Raw genomic sequence first — 20425 nt, 5'->3', positions numbered from 1 at the left:
AAGGCAGTGCACAGCCACTCTAGGGCCACTAGGTCACTTGGCCTCAGCATGGCGCTCAGCGCCAGCCTGACATGTGACCTGGCTGCAGAGTCACCGAGGCTGAGCTCAGGAGCCAGGTCCCAGGACACAGCAGGACCACTGGGCACCGAGGGAAAGCAGCACTCCTGCCCCAGGCTCAGGGGAACTGGTGGCAGCCGCAGAGAGCCAAGAGCGGGCAGGGAGGGCGCCCTGCTCCCCGCCATGCTGCTCCCCGCCATGCTCTCCCCGCCACCCGCCACGCTGCTCCCCGCCACGCTGCTCCCCGCCACGCTGCTCCCCGGCCTCTGCCCAGGGGCCGCCTCTGCACGGACACTCACCCTCCCCTCCCCATCCCCAGAAGTCACCCCCCCCACCAAGCCCTCCACTGTGGCCCACTGTGAGTCTCTGCAGCTGCACTCACTGCACTCCCTGGAGGCTCTGATCCCTTGGAGGACCCTGCCGTGGCAGGACGCCCTGGCCAGGGGCAGGGCCGCTGGCGGCTGATTCACTGGGCTTCCTCATCAGGGAGGACAGGCTGGCCCCTCACTCTGCACAAGACCAGGGTCCGCCCACCCTGGACAGCAAGTGAGCACAAACAAGGGCTCCCTCCTGGCGGGGACCAGGACCTAGATTTGCATCTCAAGAGACCTCCTGGCGGCAAGTCACCTGCTGGAGAATTATGCACCGCGGGCCCCAGAAAAACAAAGGGAAGGTCCAGCACCCCACCACCAAGACAGCCAGGACTTGCACTCAGTCCCTGATGCCCTGGCCACTAACTGGGGCCTGGACCCCTCACTGCTTAGAAAAGAAGCCTGTGAGCGCCATCAACCTGAGAGGCCTCGGCTTTCAGCCCAGAGCAGGTCGGCACAGAGGGACAGTATTCAAACTGACTGCCTGAGTGCCCTGCAGAGGCCAGGCATGCCCAGGAGAAGCACCCACGGTCTGTTTCACAGATAAGAAACCAGAATCCGAGGCCTGGGGGTTAGTGCTTGAAGGGTCAGGACGCAGCACCCGGCATCCAGGTACAGAGGGCAGCGTCCCCACAAGCCGCAGGAGGGCACCCACCCGGCTCTCAGAGCCCAGGGCACAGGCTCTCCCTATTTCCGTGGTAGGTAGGGACAGGCAGACCCTGGGGGAGTTCTGTGACTCCACCAGGGCCACAAACAGGGTCTAGGGCCAGCCCTGCTCTCGGTCATTCCACAGACTTCAGGGCTAAAGAAAGGAGGAGACCACGTAAGTGACCGCACGCCCGCAGGCACTGAGCTGTCCTGCGTGAAGGCTCCCGTGAGACCCCATCCTCCTCAGCCCAAGACCCAAGACCTGTCTCTGGCTCAGGTCCCCCTGCTCCCGCCCTGCCCAGTCGCCTTTCTCTGACCACTGAGGTCCACTTACTCTGTCTGCGATGGTTCAGCAGCCGGGACCGGGTCTGCAGGAGAGGAGCAGAGGGAAAGCTGGTCAGGCAGGAGGCTGGGCCCGGACTGGGCCCATCCCGCCCTGTCCCCGCCTCTCTGGGGGCGCTGGGGACAGGGACCTGGCCCTGGGTGCCTGCTGGGTTCCCGCCTCCCTTCCCCCAGCCACTGCTCAGTGATTCAGCTCCCTACCTGTCCCGCCCCCACCCCGGCCTCGGCCCCCGGCCTGCAGCCCTACCCCAGCCAGAACCAGCGAGGCCTGCCCAGCCTCCCCAGCCCCCACGCCTCAAAGAGCCCGCTGTCCCCAGCCTGCAGGAAGTTCCAGCTGGTCTGGTCCCCAGAGTCTGTCCCAGATGACAGAATCTAAGAGCCCGGCAGCCATCACTAACAGCCGCCCCACCCCCGCCCAGGGCCACTGCCCCCCAGGCCGACCAGAGGAGACCTGGGGAGGAGCTGCCCCGGAGGGCTTCAGAGACCAGTGCCGGGCAGCAACGGTCTCCACAGCAAAACCCGGGCCAAGCTCATCCATTTACAAAGTGCCAACTTGAGCCAGATGTTGCAGGAACGCCTGGAATCCCATCCCAAGGGAAGCAAGGAATGCAGCGTCTTCCCAGCAGTCCCCTTCCTGCTTCCTGGGGACAGCAGAGGGCCACCAGCCATTCATGAGAGCAGCGTTTCCTCACTAGCTCTCTGCACCCAGGGGGTCCAGACACCTGCAACTCGGGCCCCAAGGTCCCCAGAAACACCTCACCCGTGCAGGGGGCAGAGTCACAGTGGATCAGATGCGGCTCTGCATCCCTCTCAGGGGCAGGGCAGGGAACACGCAGGCCTGTGCTGATGTCCTCTTCATCACTGTCCTCGAACTCAAAGGCCTCCCCGGGGTCTTCCTCCACCTCGGGGGAGGGGCCTGGGACTCCCGGAAGCAGCGGGTCTCCTGCAGGAGAGGAGGTAATCGGACTGCAGGCCTCGGGCTCCGCAGAGGGATGGTCCTGCTATGCTCCTAGGTGTCCAGGCGGGGCTGGTCGGGTCCCTGAGCAGGTTAGCGGAGACGGGGAGGGAGCAAGCCCAGGCCACGCCAGAGGGCCCTGAACACCTGGCTAGTCTGCCCTCCTCTCACCTTCCCTGTTCTGCGGGCCACAAGCCTTTCCGGAGGTGTCCCTGCACATGCGTGTGGGACACGTGTGGCTGCGTGTGCCCTGTGGGGTGCACTCTGGCTGGTGCAGATGAGCAGACAAGCGTCCTGCAGGGGCACTTCTCCTGGCTCCAAACAGATCCCGCTAGGTACTAGGGCCTACTGCTGAGCAGGGGCAGGGACCCGAGCCCAAGGCCCAGGGCATCGGGGTCTGGCTTCCCGAGTCTGCACAGCTGAGCACCCCCTCAACAGCCTGCACAGCCCCTGGGGCACCACCAACCGCTCAACCAAGTGGGCTGGGCGCTGTGCCCGTGTGTCCGCGGCACCCCACCCTGCGCCTGGTCTCCTCCCAGGCAGGGAATTACACCAGCCCCCCGGGCGCCCCAGGCCCCCAGACCAATGTGCCGACCAACGGAGCTGACCCCACAGGTGACGGGACAGCCCTACTGTGGGGCCGCCTGCGCACAGTGAGGTGCTCAGCAGCAGCCTGGCTCTACCACCACAGGACAGCGGCACCTTCCAGTTGTGACAACTAAAAATGTCTCCCGATATTGCCACGATCCCCCTGGGGGTCACAATCACCTGACTAAGAACCTCTGGGGCAGGTTACATAAAAGTCAAGGACAGTTAGGCCTGTTGTGATGACTGTCCCCCTCCCTGCCTGAGACCCTGGAGGACAGGACTGTCAGGTCCATGCAGAGGTGAGTGGATGATGGGGGAGGGTGGACAGATAAGGGTGCAGGGCCTGCAGACGGGACAAGACCACATCTGACCCCAGCGGTCTCTCCAGCTAGAAAATCTCAGATCATGCCTCCAGGGGCCCCAAGGTCCCCAGAGCAGAACATTTTAGGTGTAAATGTCTCAAATCAAGACACTGTTTCCTCAGTTGCTGGGCTGTAGGGTAGAGTCCCCCCTTCCTGAGACATTATGACCAGATTAAGGCCATTGAAGGGACCCAGACCCTCCTGTTGTGGCCTCCTCTGGTCAGTGAAGTGGCCTGAGACACCAGCTCCTTCCCCAGGAGTAAAGAAACTCACTGGGAGCCTGAGGTGCAGCCCTGTAGCCGTCCCTGAAGCACCCATGGCCTCGCAGCTGAACCAGTCAGTTCCGTCCTGCGTGTGCCCACGGGTGTAGACCCTCCCTCTCTCCCCTTGCTCCCGCCTCTCCAGCCACACGGGCCCCCCTGCAGCATGTGAACGTGCCAGGCCTGGCCTGCCTCAGGACCTTGGCACTGCCGAACCTGGGCCTAGAACATCCTCCCTGCGTATCTTCGTCCACTCAGACCCCCTCAGCTCTTCACTATGTGTCCCCCTCAGTGCGGCTGCCCTGAGACCCTGAGTCCCTGCTGACCTTGCCTGCTTGCTTTTGACCTGTACCAACACATGACGTCACTTCCTCCCCGTCTGTCTCCTCTGGGACAGGGGGCTTTCTCAGTTTTGTTCCTGTTGCACCGTGGCTCTAATGCAGGGCCCAGCACAGGGCAGGCACACAGTGAGCACCTGCTGCACACACGCATACACGCATACACATGCACACACGCACACACTCACACGCTCATGCACACACACACACACACACACACACACTCCTGTTCCCACGTCTATGGGTTGTGGTTTTAAAGTTTTTTAAACACTGAAGTAAATGTCCACAAAGTCCCTGCCCACCACGGCTGGTCAGCCCATCCCACTGACTCCGGCTTGCCTAACCTTGGGTGCCCTTGAAGCTGCTGGGTGGGGTGAGGGTGGGGTTTCCCTGCAGGGAAAGATGGTGTGGCCACAGTGACCCCGGCTTTAGGCCAGGCCATCAGGGCTCAGCTCAGACCCCAGCTGTCCCTGGTGCTGGTGCCTGAGTGTGGGGTCCCTGCCCCCCTGAGCTCACCCCGCTGGTCTGGGAAGCGGCAGCAGCAACGGCTGCTCCAGGCGGGGTCAGCCCCCAGGTGCCTGGTGGGTGCTCCTGGCCACCGTCCTCACCACGAGGCTCCCACTGACCACCATTGTCACTGTCACTGCACCATCACCCTCAGGCCTCCTGTCACATGGTCTCTGTCACCACAGCCGTCAGCCTGGTGGGAGGGGCAGTCCCTCCCACTCAGGAGAGGACTCAGGACACCCCTGTACCTCCTCCCTTAGGAGCACAGAACCTCAGCTGCCCGTCACTGCCGTCCACTCATCGAGGGCCAGCTGCCACAGCCCCTGGCCCGGGAGTCTGAGGGGAAGGAAGACCAGGCCCTGGTATCCGGGGGCTGGCTGTGGCCAGGAGAGGACATGGCAGAGGACACCAAGCACCACGCCCCACAGGCAGTCTGAGAGGCTGAGTGCAGCTCCTGGCCTCCGGGAAGCCCCTGGTGAAAGGCTGCCCACGCGGAGCCCTGGGGACAAGGGACCTGCTGTGCCCCAAAGGGGACATGTTCCAGGCCCAGGCGGGGACAGGAGCAGGGTGCCCAGCAGGCTGAAGACAGGAGCCAAGGGAAGGGCAGCTGGACCAGGGGACCCTCCTCAGGAGCTGGAGTCGCACTCAGACAGGGGCTCTCACAGGACCCCCAACGGCAAGGCCCGTCCTGCCAGGCGGCAGGGGCCAGCACGGTCACAGCTGCCGCAAACCGTGTTTGCCCACATCTGCTGAGCAGAATAGAATGGACCCGGTCACAGCCACCTCTCCCCTCACCGCCACCTCGGTTCTCTTGGAGGGAGAAGGAAGGGGACACCCCAGTCCCAGGCGTGGCTGGAGGCGCTCTTTGTCTAGGCCGCCGTTGAACAGCCGCCCGCCCTCCTGCCAACCAGACGGGGCTCCTTATCTGAAGGAAGAGCCTGGCAGCCCAGCCCCGGGTAATTGGGAGATGAACAAAGCCCTTCCCAGCCACCTGCCTCCCCATGGCAGGGTGGGAGGTCAGCAGGCGGCACCCGGGGGCCACATGGCCTGGGTCCTCCAGGGCAGCACCTGGACTCTGCCTGAAGGAGCGGAGCCCTGGCCCTGGCTTCCAAGTAATCACTGGACATTGGACCAGATTCCAGACAAACAGGGAATGATTTTGTGAGTTTAAGGGTTTTTTCTGCCTCTTTTTCCCCCTAAGTCGGGCAACACTGGGGCTGCCAGAGGACCTGCCCTCAGGGCCCAACCCTGTCCCTCAGCATCCAAGCTTCAGCCCCAGAGCCCATGCTACCGTCTCCCCACGGGGCCCTTCCTGGCACCGGCTCTGAGGGGAGGAAGCTGCGTTCAGGGGACGAGGAGCCCAGGCGGGGCAAGCACAGGACTGGTGGCCCGAGGTCCTGGGCTCTCGTGCCAGTCAGCTCAGTGTGCTCCAGAGCTGACCGGAGCTCAATGGCATGGGGCCAGTGCCATCTGCCAGGCCCGCAAGGCCCCAGGTGAGGCGGGCAGCAGGGAAGGGAGAGCGTGGGCACCGTACCTACGGCAGGCTGTGGAGGAGTGTCGGAGGAAGCCATCAGACAGGGTCCAGCTCGGGCCAGTGCCGTCCGGCTCACCTGTGGGAAGAGGCCAGAAATCCAATTAAATGGCGCTGGAGGCTGAAGTTTGGGCCAAGGAGGGTCTGGGGGGGGACCTTCACGCGCAGGCGGGGCTCTCACACTTCCCAGCAGCTCCCAGGCTTGGGGCAGCCCCAGAAGGGGCCCAGCCTCCACCCAGCGCGAATCATTAACCCAGGGAAGAGCCAGCTGCTGCCCCACCACGGCCCAGCTTCCCAGAAGCCACCGCTGCCCAGACCTTCCTCTGTCTGCTCCCCAGGGCTCATGGGCACCGCAGTCCAGCGGAGGGTCCCTCCTGGTGCCCTCGGGCCAGGGCCAGGCGGACTCAGCCTGGGCCACCACAGCCCACAGTGTGGCTGACACTTCCTCCTGCGGGCAGCCCGGTTGCCAGGGCTCCCTCAGCTGCCGGCTCTCACCAGTCCCTCTGCAGCCCGCTGAAGGCCACTCTCTCGGCCTTGTCCTGCCCCTCGGGCTTGGCCAGCTGGCAAGGGGCCACCCGGCCTTGGCACAAGGGTGTAGGGAAGGAAAGGGCTGCAGAGGTGGTGGCACAAGACAGGGCCCCAAGTGCTCCCAGCTCCGGCGGCTTCTCCCAGCCCAGGCAGCGCCGCCCACCCCACGGGGGCTCACACACCCAGGAGGCTCCTGCTGGGGGGCTCCTGGGTCCTGAGCACCCTTGCCAGATGCCCCTGCCACGCAGTGAGGGAGGGTCCGCCCCTCCCCTCCTCCACCTCTGGCCCTGAGCTGGGGGCTCTCCCTAGACAGGAGGGAGAGCAGAGGCCTCCCAGTCCCTCTGCCCCGCCGCCCACTGGCCGCAGCCTGTTTTTCTTTCCATTCCTGAAGGCTTTATTTTTAACTGGCTTACCAAATAAAACGGAGCGCGCCTGAATGGCAGTATTAGTAACGGTGACACTCACGTGGTGCCTGCTGCATCCAGAACTTTATTCTAAGAGCCTCACAAATGTGAATTATATTATTATTATAAGAGTCCAAACCATAGAAGGAAAAATGAGCCCAGTCTAGGGAAGTCACTTGCCTTGGATCACACAGCTAGGAAGAGTCAAGGTTCAAGTTCAACCTTACCCCGCCTCCCTCCCGCCCCAGGCCCTGACCCCCAGAAGCAACCACTCCTCCCTCAGGCTCAGCGGTAGAGCGGTGCCCGGGCGAGGCCCTGGGTTCGATCCTCAGCACCACATAAAAATAAATAAATAAAATAAAGGTATCGTATCCAACTACAACTAAAAAATACATATATCTAAAAATAAAAACAGAATCCCTGCGAACAATCCCATGGATTTGCCAACTCGCGCATCTGCACGGCCGTCCGCCCCCTTCTCTGTGTTCTGCTTCCACGGTTTCAGCTGCCCGCGGCCCACAGTCCAGGGGCTTCACCTGGTTCCATGATCCCAGGTCAACAGTGACCAACACCACGTCACTACCCTCCTCAGGCAGGCAGCCACATCCCATCACCTCCGGTCGCCCAGAAGGACCATGAGCAGGGTGCAATATCTCGAAGGTACAAGGTCACAAGGTTCATCAGAGTCATTGGTGGCTACTGCTGCTGACCCCTTCCTGTGGCTACTTTCCAACTGCACTTCATCACAGGCACGCGTGTGCAGCCCACCCAGAGTTCAGCACCACCCACCATTTCAGGCACCCTCGGGGGTCTCGGAACACATTCCCCGCAGGCAAGGGTGAAGGTGAGGATGTGGACTCAGACAAAGGACTCAGGCCTCTGTGCCGTCGCTGATTTTCTTACCTAAATCTCAGCAATGATTTCAAAACAATCTGCAGAAATCAGCCTCCGAGCCAGACACAGCCTGCAATCCCAGCAGCTCAGGAGGCCGAGGCAGGAGGGTCTCAAGTCCCAGGCTGGCCTGGGCAACTTAGCAAGACCACGTCTCAAAGTAAGAATGCCTGGGGATGTAGCTCAATGGTAGAGTACCCAGGTTTAACCCCCACTAACAAAAAAAAAAGAGGAGGCGGAAGAAGAGAAGGGGCGTCCAGTAATCAGAGGCTGCCCCATGAGCAGGGAAGCCCAGCCACTCCCGTTCTGTTTCACAAGCAGAAGGAGAGGGCAGGAAGGGAGCTCCAGGATGTTGGCAGTCCTGCGGTCACTGAGCCGGTCACTGGGCCACAGGAGACCTTCTCTTTCTGAATTTCCCAGACCCCCTACAGGGAGCGCTGTGGGGGGGGGAGAATAACCATTCTGACTGCTTTGCTTTCTGCAGTCCTGGGGACGGAGCCCGGGCCTCCTGCAGGCTAGATAAACCCTGCCCTAAGCTATGCCCAGCCGCTATCTGCTTTTCACAGGGGGACCTGATGCCAAGGCCTCAGGGCAGCACAAGGGACTCAGACAGCAGCCCCGGGCTGCCAGGATGGCGCGGTCGCTTTACTCAGGAGGAAACCAGCCTGGAGGGGAGGGGCCTGCCCAGGGCCTCGTGGCCTGGTTAAGAGGAGGGACTGTGGCCGGGGGATCTGAGGGGTCAGGTCCCAGCTGGAGCACCTGCTGCGGCAACAGGGAAGGGCCTCCTCACCTCCCCACCAGGGCCTGAGGATTACGTGACCAGCGCCATCGTGTCAGGGCCAGGCTGACCACGCTGTGCAGGGGGACGGGTCCTCGATGTTCTCCTCTTGGGGTGGCCTTTTGAAAAATGACGGCCAAGACAGGCAGGCAGGCAGGCAGGCAGGCAGGCAGGCCCGGTGGCTCTTTACCCTCCACTGTGCAAAATGTGAGGAGCAGGCTCTCTGGGGCGGCGCTCAGACAGGGAGGCCCAGGGGACCAGGGAAGAAGCCCAGGCGGCTCAGGGCCCCAGCGCGTGCAGGCGCAGACTGAGCTCAGAGACCCAGGACGCGGGAGCAGCCCACCGCGGCACCTCCCACCACCCTCGCCGCCACTCACCCAGATCCACCAAAGTGTTTCTCGACTGCTCTTGGGTCTCCCCACCCTCTAGGTTTCAAGTCCATGTGCCCCATAGGGAACCCCCACCTGCATCAACCTTGCACCCAGGAAACAAGGTCAGGCCCTGGCCAGGCACCCATCCCAGGCCAGGCCTCAGAGGTGCCCCTCTCCTGGAAGCCAGAAACTAGTGGGGAACAGCGTGGCAGGGGGAGACCAGGTGCCTGGGCTGGTCAGGACAGAGCCCCCACATGCCCGTGTCCCTCTGGCTCTCAGCTCTCCTAGGTACGCATTTGGCCAACCTGTGCCCCTCCTTGGCTCCATGGTGACTCTCCACAACCTGACCATTCACCCCTTGCTTCAAACTCTTCCTGTGGCCTTCAGAATGGATCCCCGGCCCTAAGCAAGGCCCTTCCACCTCCACCGGCTCCCAGCCTCTCTGGTCTCCGCAGCTGCTGGCCTGGGGTGGACTTCCGCAGCCCTGTGGTCCCACAGCCCGCTCCCAGCCCTGGGCCTTCAGGCTGCGTGTTCCCCCCGATTCTCTCTCAACTAGCAAACGCCTACTCACCCCCCAAAACCCAGTGTGTCTGCTCTGTGGGCCCTCCCTTGACTCAGGCCACAGTGTCCCCAGTCCTGATGGTAGAGCTTTGGAAAAACACCTGGCCCCAGGCTTGATGCTAGAGGTTCTGATTCGGGGTGCAGCTGGCTGGGGGCCCAGAGACTATTTTCAAAGACACAGGTGAAGCCGGGACACACAGGTTGGAGAACAGCCCGTTAGTCAGTGTCCCTCACTAGATGGGACCCTCGGAGCCAGGGTCTGACATTTCAGTGTCAGCAGGACTGGCCCAGGGGACATCCTTGATGACAGCTGCCACACTGAGCCAAGAGGTTGGGCACTGCCCCTGCCTGGGTGCCCGAGCTGGGGCAGCTGCAGGTGTGGGTTTCAGCCCAGAAGAAGGGGACAGGTGGTGGGAGGGGAAGGCTGGAGACCGCAGCCCTCCCGGGGGCTCTGCCGGGCCCAGAAGCCCAGGGCCCAGGAAGAAGAGGTGAGAAGCGGGTGAGGCCAGGTGGAGCAGGAAGCAGGAGGCCACAGCCCGCCTGGGGGGGGCCACAGCTGCTGTGCACCTGGCAGAACCCCCTCCCAGCCCCTGAGCACCAAGGGCCACCTAGTGGAGACTCTGGATGGGGACACTCCCAGGGGCTCTGGAGAGAGTCCCAGGGCTTCATGCAGGAAAATGAAGAAAACAAACCCGCGAGGTGGGGGCGGTGGGGGAGGGGCTCAGCGGTGACAGGCCAGGACAAAACCCACGCACTGGAGGCACCGCCTACCCTCTCACCAAGAGGCAGGCGTAAGGCAGCACAGGACTCTGAAGGACGGTCCCTGCCCAGGGCTTCTGCTGCCACAGGCGCCCGTCTCACAGACCGCTGAACCGAGCCCTGGCAGCGGCAGAGCCGCCTGGGTCACAAACAGGGAGATAACAGCAGACCCAGGCCCCGCGGGGTGTTAAGGCTCACCTGATTTAATTCCCATCCCAGACGAGGAGCCAGAGGCCCAGAGAGGCCCCAGGAGGTCCCTGCGGTCATGTGACTGTTCTGAGCTTGCAGTGAGGGCCCGTCCCCACAGTGCTACGGCTATGGCGGGACTGGCATGGGGGACCCTCTGGGAGTCCCTGGAGGTGGCTGGCCAGCTGTGCCAAAGGGATAGCAGAGCCCAACCCCGCCCCTCGCCTAGGGCACTGGGCCACTCCAAGGGCTTCCGAGGTGGGGGCCGCTAGAATGTCCCCCCCCCTTTGCTGGGAAGGCAGAGCATGGGCGGGCAAGGCTGGCTCAATGGCTGGGGCCTCACACAATGGAGGCTCTGTCCACAGCGAGTCCTCGCCCCCACCACTGACCTCCGAGGCCAGCCTGGTCAATGATCTGCAGGCAGGGACAGCCAGGGGAAGCCAGAGGCCCACCCCAAGGCTCTATGGGAAGGAGATGCCCCAGGGGCCCAGCCAGGGGGACCCCTGGGGGTGGTTGCCTGGGAAAACAAAGCCAGCCCTGGAGGACACAGCTAGAGAGGGGGCTGCCTCCAGGCTCAGGGCCCAGCCTGCTCCCTCTCCCAGCCCCACGGATTAATCCCTCTGTCCCCGGGTCGTCCAGGAGGGGAGCTGACGGCCGCGGGGTGTGTGGGAAGCGCCCTGCTCATGTTCACTGAGGTTCCCACCCTCTTCTCTGCCGGCCACATCCTGGGCAACCCCAGAATCCGGCACCCTGGAGCACGCCTGGAGACCAGAAAGGGCAGCAGCCCTGGACCTGGGCGCCGGGAGTTGCTCCACCTGACCGAGCCCCAGCCTCCCCACCTACAGCGGGAAGTCGCCTCCCTCCCAGGTCACTGGAGGCCGGGCCGCAGCCCAGCAGAGCCCGCACACCCAGAACCAAGCCGGAGGGGCGGCCGGCCACTGGGCTCACAGCCAGGAAGCCAAGGGACTGACCCAAAGCCACCAGGAAGGTCGAGCTGGAGAAAGAGTCTGTGGTCACCCAAGACCCAGGCGAAGTCAGGAGCTGGAGGGGGCCCGAGGCCCGAGGCCCGGTGTCCCCACCACCACCCAGGTGGGCACGGGCTCCACTACAGAGGCTGACCGCTCCGGCCCCAGCCCAGCCCCAGGAGCACTGACACAGGAAGTGTGAGTGGCCTCAGGCACAACTTCTGGGGACACTCTGAGAGTCCAACTCTCCCTCCCTGACCTGCCACCTACTACCTGAGGCCCTGGGCCAAGAACCAAGAGAGCCCCAGGCTCCTGTCCTGGCAGCAGACACAGAGGCCAGCAGGTGCAGGCTCTGGGGGGACGCCTGGGCCAGACTTCCTGAGGGCAGCGCCTGGGCAGAGCGGGTGGGCACAGCATCCCACTTCCGGGCCAGAGCCGGGGCAGGGGCCGGGGCAGGGGCCAGGGCAGAGTGGATCCTAGCCCTGGCTGCGCGTGCACTTGCTCAGCAGCAGGTCAAATGGGTGTGCAGGGGAGCTGAGGTTCTGGGGGAGTGAGGGAGGCAATGAACTTGGGCTGCACCTGGCAGAAACGCACCCAGGGCACCCATGGGCCCACCCTCAGCCAGTGGGTCTGGGGCTTAGCACTGCACCCACAATCTCGGGTGGGAGCCTTCCTCCACACCTGCAGAGCTCCCGAACCTGACCTTCCCCAAGAGCCTGCTGGGCACAGGGCACCAGCCAGAACCGGAGGAGGGGCTCCTGCCTGTGGGGGCCCCTCCCTGGGCCTCTGCCTCTGGCCCACCTTGTGGAACATGGGAGTTGAGTTCTGCAGGCACAGCATCTGGGTTGGTCTGAAATGGGTCCGCCTAGGACGGCTGCACGGCTGGATGCCGTGGTCCCCCGCAGGCCACCCAGTGCCTCAGTGTCACGGCCTGCCTGTCCTGTCCCTGCCTGTCTCTGGAGGCCCCTCCTTCCCGGGCTCTGCACTCCAGGTGTGGAGGGAGGGGAGTGTCTTAGGTGCTGTAGAGATGTCTGCGGGAGAAGCCAAGAGACACCCAATCCTCCCGCCTGGATCATTCGCAGCAAATAGAAAGATGCTGCGCTCCTGCCCACCTTGATCACACACAGAACCTCCCTGATGCCACATGTCCTCCACCTGTCCCCGTCCCCCTAGAGGTGAGGTAGGCTCTGCTCTCCTTCACTCTCTCCTGAGCTAGCTACCTGCAGTCGCGTGTGAGCCAGCCCAGAGGTCACCAGAGGCCCAGACCCAATAAGCTCCATCTTGCAGCCCTCCCTAGCCCTCTGGGCTCCCCGTCCTGCCCAGACCCTCCTGTCAGACAGGACACTCCCAGGCTCAGCCCCCAGACAGTCCGCACCCCCAACCTCACTCACTTTGTGATTTCTAACGTGTATGGTGAGCCGCAGCCTGGACTTCCCTGGAATCAAACCCTGCCTGCTGCCTGCGAGTACCCGCGCCCGTGCCCGTGCCCCACCAGGCTGCCAAACCTCAGCAGAGCAGCACCCAACTCCTGAGCGCCAGCCTTGCCAAAAATCAAGCCCTGCTCCTCCCAGCCCCGCCTATCTCACCCTACAGCAGCCCCATCCTGCCAGGGGATCTGGCCAAAACCCTGGGCGTCGTCCTGGATACCCCTCCCCCTCACCCATGTCCATCAGCAAACCTGCTGGCTCTGCCCTCCAGACACACCCAGTCTCCCAATGGCTTGTCACCTTCAAGGCTACCACTGCCCCAAACTACCAGCACCTGGGACCTCTGCTGGTCTCTGCTCCCACCTACCTCCCCACCCCACTCACTGTGTTCTCAGCACCACAGCAAGGGAATCCTCTGCCCAGACCCTGGTGTGCTTTCCTCTCTCAGGACCCTCATCCTGGCCTATGAGGCCCCACCACTATGTGACTCCATTCCTCCATCTCTCCTGTGGCTCACTCTACTCTCGTCATGACAGCATGGCACTTCCTTGAAGACTTAAGAACACTCCTACCCCAGGGCCTTTGCACTTGCTGTTCTCTCTGCCTGGGATGCTCTTCCCATGTATATCCATATGGCCGGCTCCCTCACCATCAGGTTTCTGCTCCATGATCACCATATGGAGCAGGGCCACACTCATGGCCCTGGTGCTCTGCCTGACCCTGCTATCTGTCCTCACAGCATGAACACCTCCCAACATCTCCAGCACATTTTCAGTAACGTGTCTCTACCACTGTCCTCCTATGGTAGGAGGACTCTGCAAAGGAAGGACACCCTGCTGCTGCTGTCCACAGCCCTGGGGCCGAGCCTGGCACGCACGGACCCCAGGCCAGCTGGATGAACAAAGCAACGCTGGTCCCAGGGTGGTGCCCTGAGGACAAGGTGGCCGTGGCCCAGCGGTGGGACACCCACTGCTGGAGGTGGAGGTGCCTCCCCGTCTGAGGTGGCCCGCAGCCCGCAGCTCCTCCCAGGCAGCTTCACACCCCACCCCCCCACCCCCGCTGTGCTGCACCAGGGGCGGTTCCCCAAAACCAGTGTGGGAAGGTCTGGGGCCAAGGCAGGGAGTGATGGGAGAGGGTGGGGCGGGTGGAGGAAGGACTTGGGCTATTTTTAAAAACTTGCTCCCCAAAAGACCGCATTCTTCCCCTGGTGAGTCAGAAGCATGTGGCCAAGCAAGGGCGCAGGACCCAGGAGCCTCACGGCGGCCATGGCCCACACTCTGTGGGCAGGTGGGACCCAGCGTGCAGCCAGCTTGCCAGCGAGGGGCAAGGGCAGCGTGGCCGGGGCTGGCGGCCCTGCAGGGCTGAGGGTCCCTCTCAAAGCCCACAGGTGGCTGAGATCTCCGTCTTCAGGCCTCAGCTGTAGCTCCATCCAGGAAGGGACCTTCCACTCTGAGCCCTCAAGAAGAAACAGCCTTTGCAAACTGAACCCGAGCAAGCTCAGCCCCAGACAAGGCAGGGCAAGCTGGCAGCACGGCATGGAGCCAGGTGCCGTCCGCCGCCCGCCCAGGAGAGCTCTGGCTGAACTGGCCAAGTGGCCTGCACCTGAGACCCAGGGCCTCGGCTACTCCAGGCCAGGGCCACAGCCGCTGCCTCCAGCCCTCACATGGGCCCTGGAGGGGCGGACCGGCCCCATCCCAGAGGAGGAGGCTGCCCCAGAGAGGCGGGGCCATCGGAATCTGTCTGATTCCAAGTCCGAAGCCAGAGAGACCCACCAGGACCAGGCCAGTGGGCCTGGGAGGCCAATGGGTCCACCCTACACCCTTGCACTGGACTTCAAGAGAAGAGGTGCGGCGTCCAGCGAGTGGCAAGGGGCAGTGGCCTGGCTGCAGCTGTTGAGGGAGAGGGAGGAGGAGCCTTCGACCATGACAGGGATTCACGGGAATCCTGCTGCCTGAGGCAGGGTCAAGTCCCTGATACAGGCCTTCTGTCATTATTAGCTAAACAAAGATCTGGAGCCCACTGACCCTGCAGCGGGATTCACCAGGAGCTGGGCAACTGAGATGCTGGCTGCACCCTGGCCCTACAGAGAATCCCTAAACGCCCTCCTGGTCTCCCCTCTCCCTGGGCACTGCGACCACACAGGGCACGGTACACTGGGGGCCCACCCCGCCCATGTCCTGCTTCTCACAGTGGAAAATTGCACTTGGGATGCTCTGAAGTAGCCCCTGCTCCTCAGGGGGACAGGGGTGTGGTTTTTAGAGACTGAGGCTGGGTCCCACTGTGACACTGAGGTTATTTCCCTGCCCTGATCCTAGCTTCTCTCCCACTGAGAATCCCACCACACAGGGTACTCCAAGAATTGACTGAGGTACCTGCTTAGCACACACAGGCCCTGGGTTCAATTCCCAGCTCGGTGATGCGCACGCCTGTAATCCCAGCAGCTTGGGAGGCTGAGGCAGGAGGATTGTGAATTCAAAGCCAGCCTCAGCAACTCAGCAACACCCTGTCTCTAAATATTTTTTAAAGGGCTGGCGATGTGGCTCAGAGATTAAAAGCCTCTGGGTTCAATCCCTGGTACCAAAAAAAAAAAAAAAATCATTCACGTGAAGTGCTTTGCTGGGAACCTGGAACACAGTAGCTGCTCGATAATTTATTGAATGAATAAGCGACCCACTCTTCCTACAGGACGGCAGCACTTACCTACAAAGGCAGGTCCCAGGCCAGAGCCGAGGACTTGCACAGCCCCATCACTGCCCTTCAGGGCCTCCTGAGGCAGTGCAAGCTGGGCCTGGGGGCAGCCCTCCTGTAGCAACTGACCCCCACTGTGGAGAAGGGGTAACCACTAACGTGCTCTGGGACAGCCACCAGCTGGACCTGACCTGACCTAACACACTAGGCCACCTCAGCTCCCTGACCCTCTACCTGACTCCTCTTGATTGCAGGGAGGGGCCCCACAGGAAGGAGAGGATCTGCACCCCAGGCGGTGAGGAGGGGTGCCCCACCCCCGCCGGAGAACTGACCCGGGGAGAGCAGCCAACACCAGGTGGCTATTTCCTTACTAAACCTTAAAAATATCCTGCTAAAAACAGGGACAGCAGATCTGTCCCTGGCAGCAGACTGACAGCCAGCAGCACTGGCTGCCTCTGAGCCAGGAGGTTCCCAAGTAGCCTCTCAGAGACTGAGGCTGGGAAGGGCAACGGGGGCTCCCCCCCAGCATGCGGGCCCAGCCACCTGGACGCTGCCTGCCAAGACTGAGTCCTCCCTGGGTCCACCCAGGGTCTGTGCGGTGGTGGCCAGGTTCTCTGGCAGAGGACAGGGTCCACTCCTTCTAAATTGGTGTGCAAACCTGGAAGTGCCGGCAGCCAGGTCTCCCACACAGCATCCTGCTGGACCCGAGGTCTCCAGCCCCAACCCTGGGGACCGCTGGTTCAACCTGCAGGCAGTGACGGAAAGCCCTCTCTCTGACCCCTCTGCCCTCCTGCGCCTGCCCTGAGCAGCCAGGCCACATGTCAGGGCTGGGCTGATGAGCATGTGGCCTTGGCTCCTTGGTCACGGCTGTGGGGAGGCAAGGAAGGGCTGCAGGGCTTCACTGAGATTCAGGGACTGTCCAACATTCAGGCTCCACCGTCCCAAGTCTGACGCTGGCCCCTGGTACTCTGGGTGCCAAGTGGCGACCGGCCCTACACTGAGGACATCAAGACCTGCCTCCAAGTGGCCTAGGCGAGGCGCCCTCCTGCCCTGGCCTCCACGGCCCCACCTCCCAATGGTCACTTGCATTTTATGCCAAACCAGACCTCGGCACCAAGGCACGTGGGCAGCTGCAGGCTCTTTTCCCTCCTGCTTTTCCCAGGGGCAGCAGGGACAGGGACAAGGCAGGCTGGGATTTCACACCTCTATCCCGCCTGATTCGCACAGCTGATCCACACAGGGAGTGGCTCTCACCTGGGGGCTGCACTAACTCACCACGGGCCCAAAGGTACAGCCCCACCAGCCATGGACCAAAACCTCTAAAACCATGAGCCAAATTAAACCTTGCAGTTTTTAAATATTGATTGTCTCAGGTGGTTTGTCACAGTAATGGAGAGCTGACTGACAGGGCCCATCTGACAGGCACAGCTGAGACTCAGGCCCCATGGTGCCAACCTCTGCCTGACCAGCACCTGCCCTGCTGTGGCTGAGGGTACTGTTGATGACATCAGGACACCCTTAGGGCTGACAGCATCTGACCCCTTCTAACACGGCCGCTGAAACGGTGTCCCCAGACCAGGGCAGGAGCTGACAGCAGTTTCCGGGCCAAGAATTTTGCATCTCCCACAACCAGATGCTCCTGGGAGGAGGAGGGGTGTGGAAGAGGCTGAAGTGCACCCTGGCAGCCAGCCAGAATTGCTCCCTGAGGAGCCTAACACGGGGGGTGGGAACGCAGGCTGGGATCAGGCGGGGGGCTCCCAACCCTGGCGTAGTACTGCCTAGCCACCAGGCACCTTCTTCCCTAAGCCTCAGTTTACTCATCTGCAAACTGGGCATAATGACACCTGGAGACCCACCAAGTAATGGCCTCGGAGAGTCCAGGCTCACAAGGCCCAGAGCCAAGTCCCACTCCGGGTGCCAGAGATGCACCTGGGAACAGAAGAGAGCAAGGCAGAGCCCAAGGGCACTCACTGGGCCTGCCCTGGGCCTGGCACTGTGCGCACTTCAAAACCACCACCCGGGTCTGGGTCACGGACCCACACCACATGCTCACGTTGGCACAAGACGCACTGTCCCCCTGGCCCCATGGCATCCTCTGGAGCCCCTCAGAACATGGCTCCTTGCTGGGTGCAGTGGCACACACCTGTCATCCCAGCAGCTCAGGAGGCTGAGGCAGGAGGATCACAGGTTCAAAGCCAGCCTCAGCAACTCAGTGAGGCCCTAAGCAACTTAATGAGACCCTGTCTCAAAATAAAAAATAAAAAAGGGCTGGGGGTATGGCTCAGTGGTTAAGCATCTTTAGGTTCAATCCCCAGTAACAAAAATAATAACCATAATAATCATAAAAAAAACAGGAACTGTGGTGCTGTATGTGTTAACTCCATGCAGCTCTCACAACACTGCGGGGGGGAGACCCAGGCCCCACCCGACTCCCCACTTTCCACCCAGTGTCCTGCCGAGGACAGTGGCTGAGTCCATCCACTGCTTTACCCACAATGTCTAGCACCTGGCACATCGTGGCAGGACTTCCGTAAACGTGGGCTGCACTGGACTGAATTTTAACAAGTGAAGCCCAGAGAAGCAAAACAACTTGCCCAAGGCCACACAGCTGGAGTGGGCAGCCAAGCCAGGCCCTGTCTGTGCAGTGCAGCTGTCCTGCTGGACCACCTGGGGCCTGGCAGCCTCTGCAGGCCCTTTCCCAGGCAGGCTCCCAGGGCACCAGGCACCGCCCCTCCCGGCCCAGGGAGGAGCAGGGATCTGCGGAGCCCATATTAGGAAAAATAACCCAAAGATGACAGAAGTGTCCTGGCAGAGGTAGGGCCAGCCCGTGGGTCACATGGCCAGGTATTCTGGGCCTAGCTGTCTGCAGGCAGGCCGGGGGCAGCCCAGGGACCACCCCACCCGGCCGTGCACAGCAGGCACAGCCTCAGGGCCTGGGGGGCCTCCCCACCCCCAGCTCCAGCCTCACAGGGAGGCAGGCCTCACTCCCGCTCAGAGGCAGGTCACCCGGCTTTAGGTGACCACTTAAGGGCCTGGGCAGGGAGACAACCGCCCCCTGGCAGAGTGGACTTGCTGTCCCAGTCTCTTAGAGGGAGCCCCTGGGGCCGAGAAAGGCACAGGCACCTGCCCCACACCACCCGAGGGCAAGGCCAGGACTGCTCCCTGCTGCTCAGGGCCGGGCAGGAATGTGGCTCAGCCTGGGCCCCCGGCCACCAACAGTCTTCCAGAGGTGCCCGTTTGGTGGGCCATGTGATCACCCAGTGTCACCCAGGAGAGCCCATTGCACATCACTCAGGTGCCTGAGTGGGGCCTGCCTGCCTCCCAGGACCCCCAATGTGACCCCACTTCGCAGACGGGGAACATGTGGGCCAAGGAGAAGCCAAGCAAACCCCAGGCACCTCGGACACCACGGCTTCCCTGTGGGACCTGGTGGGAAACACGGGGACACTGCAGGGCCACCCTCACTGCTGTGGCCCTGAGCTGGCCCCCGGGCTCAGTGGACCAGTCCACACAGCTCTGCCCCGGCAGCTGAGCCTGTGGGATCCCTGCGTCAGGCCCCAGGGGTTCAGGCCAAGCAGGAATGCGAGGGGACGGAGGGACGGAGGGACGGCGGGATGGAGGGACGGCGCACAGAGCCCAGGGCAGGGTTGGAAACCCGGGTCTCCAGGGTACCCCGTCCCTGTCTGGCTAGGGGGACAGTCTCCTGCCACAGTCCCTGCAGACCAAGTGGTCTCTGCCAGGGCCTGAACTCCTCCCACGAGGGCCCACTGCCCAGACGCACCTGTTCTGACCCCAGGTCACACAGGACAACCTGAGCACAGGTGCTGGTCCAGCCCGTCCAAGGTGGAGGTGGGATTCCTAGCCACTTCTGTCTCTCACACTCACCCTGGCACAGGGCCCTCCAGAGTGTCCCCCCAGGCTCCCTTCCCTGGGGGACTTCCAAGATCAACTCTCCTACTCCCAACAACTATTGGTGGGGACTGGCTGTGACTGTCCCCAAATTGAGAAATAAATGGAACACAGGAGGCCCAGATGTCAGGACAGTGGCAGACGCGAGGAGCTAAGCCAGGCCACCTGGTTCCAGAGGCCAAGGCTCCCAGTGGCTCAGCAGGCAGCCCCCGCCCCACCCTCGCCCCATCTGAGACCCACGGATGGGAGGGGCTGGGCGTGGGTGCAGTGGCCCTGGCCTGCAGGACGGGGCTGAGGCCAGGGAGGAGGTGGGCACTGGGAGGGCCCCGGTCCTCCCTGCCGGGCCCAGGGAGCCACGCGATGCACGTTCCTCTGCCTGCCCCATCCACAGCCCCACAGAGCCGCAGCCACAGGCCCACTGTGCGCCCCTTCTCCCTGCTCACCCCCTCCCGCCCCTGCCCGTCCTGTTTGCTGGGCCCAGCTGCAGCCCAGGCCTCGGGGAGCACCTAGGAAACAAGGGGAACCTGGCCTTGGGGAGGGCAGAGGCTCCACCTGCCCCAGGCACAAAGGCTCCCAAGGAGGAGACCCTCCCTGGGCCCACAGCCCCTCCCCACCCACGACCTGGAACACTCCACCTTCACCCAGAGCCTCGGGACAAGCTGATCAGGGAAGTCTTCCATGGTGCCCGCTGGGCGGCCGACCTCTCAGTCCTGGGCACCAACGCCTGGACGACGACCCCTGGCCTGTTTTCTGACAGCCCCACTGGACCCAGGTCCTCCAGGAGGGTGACACCTTTCCTTCTGTCTCCAGGTCCCAGGGCAGCCCTCAGCACCCGGCAGAGCCCAGGAACGAGGGCTGGTGGGAGGATGGCAGGAGGGCAGAGGGAGGATGGGCAGGGGGACGGGGCGAGGGGGACGGATGGAAGGACGGACCAGCCCATCAGTGGTGGATGGAGGGTGGGATGAGAGACCAGACGGACTGACGGACGGGTGGGTGGCG

General features: G+C 62.8%; 1 protein-coding gene across 2 annotated transcripts in view; it reads right to left on the bottom strand.

Annotated features, from left to right (window-relative positions):
* The window catches only part of Arhgef10l (Rho guanine nucleotide exchange factor 10 like), an 80324-nt gene extending 74286 nt beyond the window's left edge, over nt 1-6038 (bottom strand). For both annotated transcript variants that reach the window (XM_027951907.2, XM_027951909.2), the window contains exons 1-3: nt 5963-6038; nt 2179-2361; nt 1411-1444 (exon numbers count right to left, since the gene is read on the bottom strand). In XM_027951907.2, the coding sequence (XP_027807708.2) occupies nt 1411-1444; nt 2179-2361; nt 5963-5999 (254 nt within the window). In that variant the 5' untranslated portion in view covers nt 6000-6038. The remainder of the gene's footprint in view (nt 1-1410; nt 1445-2178; nt 2362-5962) is intronic.
* Nucleotides 6039-20425: the final 14387 nt, after the last annotated feature.

The sequence above is a fragment of the Marmota flaviventris genome, chromosome 10 (assembly GCF_047511675.1).
Source record: "Marmota flaviventris isolate mMarFla1 chromosome 10, mMarFla1.hap1, whole genome shotgun sequence".
Classification (NCBI taxonomy): Eukaryota; Metazoa; Chordata; class Mammalia; order Rodentia; family Sciuridae; genus Marmota; species Marmota flaviventris.
The sequence above is the reverse complement of the archived record's forward strand: the minus strand, read 5'-3'. Positions and strand labels throughout refer to the sequence as shown.